The 12,636-nt window shown below is 37.8% G+C and overlaps 1 protein-coding gene across 6 annotated transcripts in view; it reads right to left on the bottom strand.

The window, feature by feature from the left end:
- Window positions 1-12,636, bottom strand: part of UXS1 (UDP-glucuronate decarboxylase 1) — a 69,957-nt gene that overhangs the window by 21,479 nt on the left and 35,842 nt on the right. For all 6 annotated transcript variants that reach the window (XM_050897093.1, XM_050897110.1, XM_050897101.1 and 3 more), the window contains exons 7-9: window positions 6,018-6,122; window positions 4,614-4,673; window positions 2,131-2,252 (exon numbers count right to left, since the gene is read on the bottom strand). In XM_050897093.1, the coding sequence (XP_050753050.1) occupies window positions 2,131-2,252; window positions 4,614-4,673; window positions 6,018-6,122 (287 nt within the window). The remainder of the gene's footprint in view (window positions 1-2,130; window positions 2,253-4,613; window positions 4,674-6,017; window positions 6,123-12,636) is intronic.

Genomic DNA, 12,636 nt, shown 5'->3' with positions numbered 1-12,636 from the left:
CTGAATGCTACTACTGCCCTTGGACTCTTTGATAAGGAAGTACTGCTGGGCTTGTTTAAAGACAGCAGCTGTAAAAAGGAGATAAAGTCAAGAAACGCTTAATTCATAGGGTCAAAATAAGTGAACAAAACAATGTTGCTAGCAGAAAAGAGTGCACCAAAAGGGTCTTGGTCTGGACAGGCTGAGGAACTCTGACAAATGTGAATAAAGAGTCGTCTTTGACTACATTCAAGAACTGTTCTGATTCAAACAGCCTGTCTGGAAGTATAATGTAGAAGTTAATTTTTATTTTATATTTTTTGGAAACACAATTAGGTATTTAAGGTACCTAACAATGTGCATGATGACAGAAATCTTTGGAAGAAATGACAAAAAAATGCAGAAATAAGTTTGCTTGTTTCTTCTTTTTATTGAAGCTGAGAAGATTCTGGAAATATTTTAGCCTGAAATCCTGTAAATCCAATTGTTTTGGGCTAGGTTACTCCTATCTGAAAACCCTCCTAAAAGCACAATACTTATTTTCATAGTAGAAGTCAGACCTTTCCACTAGCAAAAGATAATGTTTCCTCCACTAATAACAGCGTATCATCTAACCTCTGAAAAAACCCAGCTCAACAGTGTTTCAGAATATACCTGAATGCGGGACAAGCTTGGGCAGACTTCACTAACCCATAATAAAGTACAAGAAATATCTCATAGAGCTGTCCCTAGGACAGAGAGCTCATTTCCATCATGAGTTTTCACTTAATGTATGTGTGCACTGCAGTTCCACCTTACAAACCTTTACTATCCTTTGTAAATCCTGCATAAAATTTATGGGATAGTATCATGACTCACCCTGTGGCTTTAAGATACAGCCCATGACTTTCAAAATGACCTACAGTCTTGCCCTTCTAAAAGAATACTGCAGTGTGTACCACAAACTTGCAAAAAATTCAATACCCTACAGCACAAGAATTTCTTATAAGAACTACAATATTCAACTGCGAATGGATTTCCAGACCCACGAGGAATATTTTGCTACAGTGAAGTACAGAAGACATCATCCTGAACAAGAGCAGTACCACCATGTTGGACCTTAAATGATTTAAAAGAGAACAAAGGAGACATGAACCTCTGCCTTCTCTCTCTGGCAGAAGAGATAAGAGAAAATTACTACAATTTTGTATGTATGGTACTAAAATACCATCCCCAAAGTCTTACCGCTTAAGTTTAACTCTGTTGTCAAGGTTTTAAGAGCACTTAGTATTTTATCATTTAAAGGTTTAAAATTTTACAGAATATACTACATTTGATTTATACTTTTGTATATTAAGGCTGCAAACACCAAGAAACAGTGATATGATTTTCTTTAGTGTGCCACATTTTCTAATTGAATAGTCTCCCTGAGACTAGCTGAACAGCAATTAAATAAGACTCACATACAGGTAAAGAGTTGATGCTGGGTTAGTTAATGATGAGTTTCTACTTGTTGATTATGAAACCCAGGGAAACTGGCACATATCATTTCACAAACATGTTTTAAATTGCATTTTTATCCTCATGTTACTGTATTTGTCTGAAAAAGTGCATTACATAGCTAAGTATTCATATGTTCCGTTAAGGTCTGTATTTATACCTATATAGTTTTAAGACATTTCTAAAGTGATTTAAAATACATTGCTCCTATATAGTTACTCATTATAGAACTTCCTCATTTTTACCTGTTTATTCACATTTCAGTTATGCTCATCAAACATTCCACATTTATCAGTAATGGCCCTATTCAGCAAAGCACTTCGCAGCACAGGACCAACCTAAACCAACTCTTATCTAGCCCTCAAATCAGTAAGGTCACCTCAGTTTAATCTGTCTAAAAACAATTTACGATACTGGAAGACATATTATGTCTATTAAGAAGATTAAAGCACATTTTCTTGAAGAACACTGCTCATCTGAAAAAACACAACAGATGGGACCAATAAAACTTTTGCATTAAAGAAAACAGATTTTGCAGCTACAGTATGAGCGCTCCTACTCAAGACATTCTCTTTTGCCCTCCTACCCCAAAATATACATATTCCAGTTTTGCCACCCATTTGGCCTTCATTAAATACAGAAAATCCATTGAATCTGATACAAGTTTAATACCTGCTTCATGTATGCATAGCACATGGTCTCTGCAACCCGCTTTCCTTCATCATAGCAGGCTCTTGGACCTATTGGATTCACATGGCCCCAGTAATCCTCATTTTGAGGGTGAACTTCAGGATCTATGGGGGGAAAAAAAAAAAAACCTTAAATGATCTTCTATCAAAAAGGTGACTATATATAATGAATCTTTCAGTAGATCATTGGTGTTATACAATTCAACAGCTTCTCTCTGAAGTATGCATTGAAAACATACTAAGTTCCAACACCATTCCTTAAAAGTGTGTTCACTGGAACCATGAAAATGACAGTTACGGAAGATGTGAGACTAGTAAGATAACTGAGTACAAGCAAACAACAGCCATCATCTGCTTTCCCCTAAAAGAGTGTGCAAACAGAGGGTTAAATTCAGCTTTTCTCTGCAAAGACAGACTATCTTAAGGGCACAAATACGACTCTTATCTAATGTAATTCAGACGAAGTATTATAGGCAGCACTTTTTACTGAAAGAAAAAAAGAAAGTAAAGCATCTTCAAGTTTTATAAAATAAGAAACAAGGAAAGAAAAATGGACAAAATGGAGAACTGCATTTTTTAAAGAAAAAAGAGTAGAGCAATGTACCACAATGTACTTGCTATGTTTCTTCTCTTTTATCCTAAGTATTTTTACTAGCTATCACTGGGCACAGACAATCAGGTTAGACAGTCCTTTCGTTTGATCCAGTACAGAAGTTCTTGATCACAAAAAAACCCCGACAAACCAAAAATCTCCTAGGAATCTCTGTGTGTGCATGTGCTCTATAGGCTTGAAACAATACAATCACTTTGCTACATTTCCCCACTTTTCTATCTGTGCTGCCCTATCCTTCTTACTGGGTTTGAAGTTTGCACACGTTACTGCAAACCTTTCAAGTCTTACCGGCTAATTTTTGAAACAACTTTGACAGTCAGTTCTGATTAACCCTTCCAGTTTTTATGCTGCTCACAGACATAATTACAGATGAATTCCTGCCATATGAGAGCCACAGAGCAATGGTAAATGCAGAGAGGTTTTACATGATTATAAAAAGCCTGTAGCATTCTTAAAAGGGCCCCAGAAGGTGCTGTGATCTGGAAGGCTGCTTCAGTTTCTGTTTCCTTTCTGACAGAGGCAGCCCTACGAAGCACTTCAAAATTCTATACAACACTGCTTTGAGAACTCCTGTGGAAACAGCTAACAGATATTTTCTGACTTTATTTTCCAGCAAAATTACTTTGCCTGTTTTGTCAGAGTATAATGTGAGTAGACTCTCCCTGCTACATTGGATTTACTGACACAACAAAGCCTGATAATGGGAGTTTCAAGTTTTCCACTTCAGCAGGCAGATTGCAGCAGAGCAGTGAGGCCCCAAAACTTGGGGTCTTTTTTGCCTGTTGGTCCCCTGTTCCAGAAGGGAGTTTGCTCAATTACAGAAGAATCCTTGGGGCTACCATTTTTCTCTGTGGAGCCTGACGATGGACAATCAAAGGCAAGGGAGGCAGTAGGAATGCTGCACATGCTCAAGCTGCTTATTTGCTTGGCTGGTCATCTTAGTGATCTCTTGCTTGGGTATTTGCTTTGAATCTTCTTGACTGAAGTTATTCCACCAAAAGTGTACTCCTTGATGTATGTTCTTTGTCCTTCCTCACAAAGCTTTGTATCCTGTTACACAGATGAGTATTTTTTGTTTGCTTGTTTGTTCTTTAAAGCCTAGACTCTCACAACTACTGATGTTGAGCAGATGACTCTGCCTGCATATCGCCGTTAATCTTGCAACACTGTTATTATCAATTAGGCAAGAGTTCACAACAGGAGGAAGTTTCTCTAGCAGGCACACGGTCTGTTACACACCCCAGGGAAGTACTAAAGCTTCTCGCTGCATCCAGCTAGCAGTTCTATCAGTCATTCTCTCACAACTTCACTTCTTAGTAACAGTAAAAGGAAGATGGAGAGATATGGCACTATTGCTGAATATTACATTTTAAGAGACACCACAAGAGCCTGCATGCACAATCACTATTTTCTTAGCTTGGAGGTTATGTCCTTGTCTCCTACACACCAGGGTGATTGCTAAATCGTAACAATACAATTCATAAGTGACTGGGAAAAGAGATGCAGATTTACTACTGAAATTATCTTTCTTCACAGGTTTTCATTATGGCATCTGGATTTTAATTAAGAGTTCAACACTCAAAATTCCCCCACAAGCCCTTTGGAAAAAAAGACATAAACTAAGACATAGGAAAGTTACAGACAACAGTCCGAGCCTCCTTCCACCTCTCTGACTAGAGATTTAAAGCAAGTACTAATGCTCACATTTTAAACTGTGAGAAGTACATCTGATAAAGAAATCAAGCTAAGACAGTGATGAAAATCTATCATTCTATCATCTGACAACAGGTTTGTAAATACCCTTTTACATAGTCACATCTCAAGAGCTCTGAACACTGTTTTATCCTTCTTACCTCCATATACCTCTGACGTAGAGGCCAGCAGCAGCCGTGCTCCAACACGTTTTGCTAACCCTAAATTTTGGGCAACAGGGAAAGAACATAATTAGAGCAAGTGCAAGAATCTTTCAGTCACGTTAACTGCTTTAGTGTGATCCTGTTCTACATTTTAAAGAGAATTTGATTTCTCTCACTAGACAAATCTAGCCGTAAATCACATCCATAGCTCCCACTCCCAAGCTAGAAAACTTGAGAAACAGCAGAGCAGCACCCACATGTGATGTGTTTGCTTCTGAGACTAAAAGTTACACTGAACCAAGATCCAAGGACTTAACATATTACACTCTATATAAAGGCCAAGGAAGCATAAACCATTCCAGTTATGAAATCAGGATCTTAAAACAACACACTATATTATGATTACCAAAACTTAAAGATAAGCTACATAAAGAAACTGATACAGAATAACATGTTATAGGACAAAATCAATCATTTTCCCTTTATTATGCCCCTTTAAACTGCCTGGATGATCCCACTCATCAGTCAAGACTATTCTGCACTCCATTTCAATGACTTTCTGGCCTTCAAGTTTGTATGGCCAATCAAAGAAATCTCTCACCTATGCCGTACAACTGTCTGGTACCTCAATAGCTTCTAAATCACTTAATTCTCTGAATTGTACTCACTAGCGTATCACTCAAATGAGAAACTCAGCTGAGCTAATGCCCAGGAGTTTTTTTGCCTCATAATAACTCTTAGGATCACTGACACCCAGTTCAAGCTGCAGAATATGCCAAATGGATCAAAGATGGGAGGAAAAAGTAGTGAAGGCTTGAGGCCTTCTTTTCATAGGCCCATTCCCAGAATCAAAACCAATACACAAAGCTGAAAATGTTGCCTTGTAATTACCTAGCATGAAGCTAGACATTAAACATTCTTGCAGAATTTGCTAGCCAAGGCATGCACAAGAAGCTGCAGGACTCTTGATGTTCGGGGTTTACAGAGCCAATGCAGTTCCACCTAGTTCAACATTTGCTGTGCTGGAAAGGAACAGTCACTCATGGCAAACGTGGGAATGTTCCATGGTCACCAAAGTGAGAAGTGCACTTTCCTATAAAAATCCCATGCTCTTAATTGTTCCTATGACTTCTATAGTTACTGCACACTCCATAGCCAAGTTACAGGCATGAAGTTCTTGTGCTTTGACAGCCGAGCTTGCATGTTGTAGGAGTTCATCTGCAGACATATTTAAAGGAAAAGTACAAAAATCTTCAAAGAGGGAAAAAAATACCCCTTATTTTTCTTAAAGAAACAACTTTTAAAAATGTACAACTCATCTGCTCCATCCTCCCCTCTCCCCAATAACTCTGTCCAGGTTACATTATGTCTAACCAAGTACGAAAAAAGATTTCCACTTACCCAGCATGTTTAATGTCCCAATAGTGTTGGTCTTTAATGTTTTTATAGGATTATACATGTAATTTGGAGGAGAAGCAGGAGACGCTAGATGATAGATCTGGTCCACTACAGAAAACCGGAGCGAGGGGAAAAAAGTATTATTATTTTCCCATGTAACATATTAAATGAGAAAGCATTAGAGTCAAGAAACAAGTACTTCTTTCTGCATTTCCTAGCATTGGAACTCAGCACTTCCTATATTGCTACCTACAGACGATATGTACACAAACCTGTTGTAACCCAAAGAAAGACTTAATTTTTAGTAAAACAAAAACCAAAGCATAATATATATCAACACTGTTGACACAGATACAGAAGTCTGTGTGTCCACTTGTAAAAATTTTAGTTATGAGTACTTCAGAGATGTTTAGAAGCTGCAAAAGTATATGCAACATTCTATTACCCTCAAGTTTTTAAATGACTACCAGCTTCAGAGTATTTTTCTCAAATAGAATCCCAAGCAAAGATGGTAGAAACATTTTTTAATACGAGGAGGAACCTTTTGGGAAAAATAAATACTGTATTTTTATTTGTAAGCCACTTGTCAATGAAATATTAATGGGATTAGTATCATATTTATATTTTAAATATATATGCCAAGGTATGAGCATGCAACTTGCTTCCTTCTTCCCCTATCTATTGCCTTTGTTCAATGCTATACTTTGGATAACACAGCATTGTAGCTTTAAAAAAAAAAAAATCCCAAATACAGAGATTCCAGCCCCCCCCCCGGCCCCCAGCTATGAAATATAATTAAACAACACACTAGACAGTACCTTACAGTCAATGAAGGTATGCTGATGCCTAACGTAATTTAAAATAAGGTAGCTTGGGTATTGGCAACAGATTGCCCAGGTAGTACAAGCCCCAGTCTTAACTAATTATATTTGCTGCATTTCTGTGACTGCAGTGTAAACAAACCTAAAGAATCAAATCACCCACAGGAAATACATATTCAACACAACAGCAAAATAGAGACTAGCACAACAAAACTAAACAGTTACACCATTTTTATGAGTGTAGACTAGATCAAAACCCAGGATTCTTAATGTAACAATTATTCCTAGCACAAGAATACAGAGAGAGAGAGGAGAACTAAAGCTGTAGCAGATTTTAAGTTCAAAGGCCAAACGTATCGTCAATCAGGGCTTCTTTTTCTCTCCACCTTTTTCTACTTTGGTTTATTTCTGTCTTAAGCTAAATGAACTGTGGTTTGCTGTCTATTCATCCAGTAGTCAGGCTTACTTGTTTATTTTCAGCTATTTACCCGTTTTCATAAAAAGGCCTATTTCCAGAACAAGTGTGGCAGTCATTTCTATCAAGGTAGTTCAGAAGACACGTATAGGTATGATAAATAGTATTTGATACAAGGAACACAAGCACACAGGACTTCACTCAACTTTGGTTTTGTAACGGGCCATCAGGAAAGTTGCTATCTCTGTAGTTCTGAACTTCAGAGCTCAGCTCATCCCAGCAAATTTAAAGAACTGAAAAAACCCCTCATTAAGCTGTGCAGTACACCATAATCAGTCTTAAATATGACACCTAAAAGAATCCCAAGATAGTAGTTGATTAACATCAGTAATCATGAAAATCTTAGGCAAATGCTAATTTGAGACCAGCTTCAGCATATCAGAGTTGCAAAATTCATTGCATGAGACAAGAATGCAAAGGTTGGAGATACCTACAAGAAAAAAGATTTTTTTGTTAAATTATAATAAAAACAAACCAATGAAAACCGGACTCATTTTCACAAACAGTATCCAATGCTCAACAAACCTCAATCTGCATGCCTTTTATAACACAACTATAGTAAATATAAATATGTCTCTGTCTTCTATGTAACCTGAATCACAGTTAGCCAGAACTACTTTAAAAAACCCCCACGGACAAGCAAACGTCAAAAAAAATTGAACATAAGATCAAACGAGAGATAGTGATACTTAAGAAAGAAAAAGAACAAATTCCCTACATCAAGGTCATCCAAGAAAAGTAGTCAAAAGATGATGTAAGAATTAGAATGGGAGGATGGAAGAAAGGGAAAGTAATTCCTTCTTTGTGTTACAAAAGGAAAGTTTGTTTTTTTAAGAAGACTCAGCACTGAAACCTGAAAGAACCTGGAAAAGTCAAGGCTAGCTGCTATTCTGACAGAAGACAATGTTGCGTGGCATAAGGCAATACTGAGTGGCATAAGGCCGTCTTGCCCTAGAACAGAACACTATTGGTCAAATGGCACACTCAAACATTTTTCTTTTAACTACCTTCTCAGATGTTTTACAATTAACAAGCAGTAGCAAATGACAGCAATACAAAATAAAGCTGTATTTTGACAATGTATTGATTACTGTTAGCCCTCTGTTGGGTTTAACTTTCACAGTATCTGTGACATAATGAACTTTTTTTCTCTAGTTTTAAATTAATTCTCCTGACAAAAACAGCGAAGTAAAAAAAAAAAAAAAAAATCCAAACTTGCCCAAATTTTGGTTTTTAGATATAACTATACTTGCTTAAACAGCACAAGCTGTATGAGTTACAACTAGTAGGAAAAAAATATCAACTATGAAGTTATCACCTGCTCTCAACCAGCTGAGAACACTGAAATCTTAGAGGAATGTGTTTCCTGTTGAAGACTTCCCTTCTTCCCTGATTCCCAAATTTCATTTGACAAAGCAAGCACACAATCCTTTGCTTCCTGACCGCTCTCTAATATAAAAAAAGCAGAGTGGTTAGGGTGACAGTGTATATAAGTGGCTTGATTTATCCATGTGGAATGTACCTATTACTTTTCAACTATCTTAATCAATGAAAAAATCGAAAGTAGTTAAAAGCCTTCAAAACACAAGCATCTCCTTCGTATTAAAACATTACGTCCTTGTTAAGATAAACACGTGTTCTGATACTAAAGCTTTGAAAGTACTGGCAAGATTGGCAAGGTAAATTATTTAACCTACTTTCTTTCTGAATCCTTAGTCAAGTGTGCTTGCACATATAGTCACGTTTTTCTAGATTAATTGTTGTTTTTAAGTCTACTCGGCAAGCTCATAGCTCCTGTGAGTGCATACTGGCTCATCTGTAGGAGGCATGTCAATGTTTACCCCATGCTGCATCTTTGCGTTACTGCCCCAGCACAAGAAATCCTGCAAAAACAATTTATGATTAAATTTTATTCACTGCTTAAGCTTACAATGTCAACAGTGACCAAAATAAGGAGAAATTATTTCAAGTCAAACCTCATCACACAGAACAATTAACTATCAGCATAAACACAGGATCAGCTTCTAAGGCAATCTGCTTGACTCCATCACCCCAAGTTTTACTGTCGATAGAGTAATGATATTTGACAGTTAGTATGCTCACGCAGATGCCACAAAATATATCTACTACTTCTATGTTGCCATGCTCTGTTTGGTCTACAGCTGTTTATCTCTAGAGCAGAGATGAGCAGCTGCCTACAAGATGTCAAAACAGCCCAGAAAGCTAGAGAGAGAGAGTTTTGGCAGATGTGTAACATTGGTAAGGATTTATTCTCACACAAAAAGGTGTAGAGAAATACAATTTCATGTAGCAGATTCTCTATTTGTTCTCGAATCAACAGAAATTGTTATTTCCATTTGCTATCAACTCTGGTGCAGTATCAAAAGAAAGCTTTCCACAGAAGGCAATCTATAGTAGCAATGCAAATAGCATCCAAAGGTGGCCTGACACAGCGAGTGCTGGAGGAAGCAAGCTCCTAGCTCAGTCTCGATTCAAAGCCCTGCCCGCGTTGCTAATGCAACTGAAACTTTTAGGATTCTGTCTGCAGCATGAAGATAGTTAATTGTTTTGTGTGACATGGAATAATTTCTCCTTACTTTGGTCACTGTTGACACTGTAAGCTTAAGCACTGAATAAAATTTAATCAAATTATTTTGCAGGATTTCTTATGTTGGGGCAGTAATGCAAAGATGTAGCATGGGGTAAAGTTTAATTGGTCTGTTGAACTTTGACATGTCTCCTACAGATGAGCCCCGAGTATGAATAAAATATATGACTGCCTCAAGTTATGGCTCTGAATGTAAGCATCCCCTTCCCACACCACGGTTCTGTCATGAAACCAAAGAAAAGGGGTAAACTGGAAGCTGACGAAAGAAATGTTCAGAGAAGCCGCTGAGTGCTGCTTGCAGGCAGCAGGTAATTCAAGCACAGTGGCTCAGAAAAATGAACAAAGCAATAGCTAAAGTCACCTGCAGCCAACTCAGAGCTGAACTCTGACCTGACTTCTATGCTGCCTATTCCTTCTCAACCCTTTCTAAATCTAATTTTCAAAAAGCTGCAGCGGAATTTTTGCAGAGTGAAAATGTCACTTCAAAAGCATTGTGGTCCGTAAGTAATTTACTGCCCAATTCTAGTCTGTCAAAGCAGAAGTGAACACTTTCCTGCCTGCCTCTCCGTCCACTTCACTTTTGCTGTTTTTTAAATACCTGCTGAACTTTTGACACACAGCAGCTCCTATAGCAGCAGTTCCTTTAATGGCACGTGGCGATTCAGATGAACAGGGCCAAAAACTACCTTTCCTTTTGCTGCATCAGGATACAGCTAGGCCTGTGATTATCCAAGTGGTCATATAATTGTTATCTAGAAACAAATGCAAACAAAATACAAAACCCCCAAGGTTCCTTATAATCTTCAAATTTAATTATTTATTTTTAAACAAGAAGCTAAGTGTAATGGACAGTGCTCAAAAAAAAAAAAAGGAAAAAAAAGAGACAGCACTCTCCTCGTCCTAGTCCTTCTTCCTCCTTTTGTTTCCCAGTTGGCTATTGCTTTAAATGAAACAAAGAGAAGGAGCTGGGGAAAAAGAAGGTTTTCCTTGCCAGAGATACAGTCTTGCCTGTCTGAGTCTGGTTTGCCTCAACGTACTTTTTCCCATATGCACAAAGGCAAAAATAGACCCCTGTGATGAAAAGGTTCAGCAAGAGCAGAACTAGCAGATAGATGGAAGATAGGGCATTTGCCAAGTGCCAGATGGCCATCTTCTAGATCAAAGGGACAGGCAGCCAGGCAGCTGCAGGACCCTTCCCTCTTGCCCAGGAAGGAATCTTAGTATTGAGTATTGAGCCTTAGACCAATTAAAAACATCACTGGTTTTCCAAAACATTTAGAGAATGTTGGACATTTCAGAATGGTGGAAAGACAAGTTTCTACTCCAAACTGGTCACATTTGAGCCATCAAGCTGAGGATGTTGAGACAAGTATAATTATTTCTCCTTCCACCTTCCCTCTTTCAACTGTCAGGTTTAAAAAATGCATACTTTTTTGTCTCAGAATTTCAGCAGGCCAGCCAGACATGCCAGACAAAGCCATCTACCTAGCTTGGCTGACAACCTTGTGTACTCTAGCACAAAGTTGGCAGTTATTTAAGACGGCAGGCAACTTAAACTCTCCTCAAGTGAGAACTGTGGAAAGCTATCCTAGCTACAACTTTTCAGAGGATTAACTGTTTGGGTGCCTGGGACAGCATCTACTGGAGGATAGGAACAAATGCATCTTGTAATTGACCTTCATGCCTCTTCCTTTTTTATGAGGTAAAGAAAAAAAGTTTTACAACATTTAATTGTGCCCACTAAGAAGCCTTGAGCTAGCTTTGCAATTAAGCCATTGTGCAATAAATTGAAAATAACTATGTGAAAGGTTGTGCAAAGCTTCACATAGATAGGTAAGGACCATAAAAGAACATATGATAACAAAATTCTGCAAGTTTTGTATGTAACTCACATCAGGGGCTAGAACTCTATAAGCCACTGTGAACACAGCAGGAAGAAGCAGTTTACCAAGCACAGGATGGTAGACTAGTGATAAAATAAAGAAACATCAAACATATTTTTCTTGTTACAGTTTTGCTGAAGAAAAGCAAAAAATTAAATCCATTTCAAAATAGCACAGACATAGCAGCTGGCATAAACATTCAAGCCATCAGGTACACAGTGACAAATATAGAAATCTATGATCAACATAAATAAAGTTTTAGTAACATATTGCAAGATCAACAGCAACTAAAATTTGTCAGTTGTGCCCTTTTCTATGTGAAAAGCTCGAAAAATCCCTATAATTTAGTATACATGGAATCTGTAATATCTGAATCCGGACACAAACGTTCGGTCTTGCGTTTTCCTTAATGCTAAACAAGTATGATCAATATAACGACTCACTTGTACAAAATATTGCAATAAAACTACCTTCCTTCATATCATCTATCTTTATTTTCCAGCTGTATCACTGTATGTGTTCTGCATGCTTCCTAAGTGAATAGTAAGGGTAGAATCTACCACCTTTCCTATGACAGGAAATGACATTCCTTCCTATGAAGGAATGACCTTCATCTTCAATTTCTGCCTTCAACATGTGTCATGGTACCAGAAAGGACTAAACGGGTCATTAAGTCCACTAAGCACCTGCATCCATCACTACTTGCTAGTCAGGAAGTACTAAGCAGAAAAGCTTTGATCAGAAGCGTACAAACAAGTTTCTACAGCTTAAACATGGACTTTTCTTCTAAAGAACAGCTATGCTAATTCCATTACTGTAGGTCAGGCCAGACAAG

The sequence above is a fragment of the Gymnogyps californianus genome, chromosome 1 (genome assembly GCF_018139145.2).
Source record: "Gymnogyps californianus isolate 813 chromosome 1, ASM1813914v2, whole genome shotgun sequence".
Lineage (NCBI taxonomy): Eukaryota > Metazoa > Chordata > Aves > Accipitriformes > Cathartidae > Gymnogyps > Gymnogyps californianus.
Note: the sequence above shows the minus strand (reverse complement) of the source record. Positions and strands in the feature narration are given on the sequence as shown.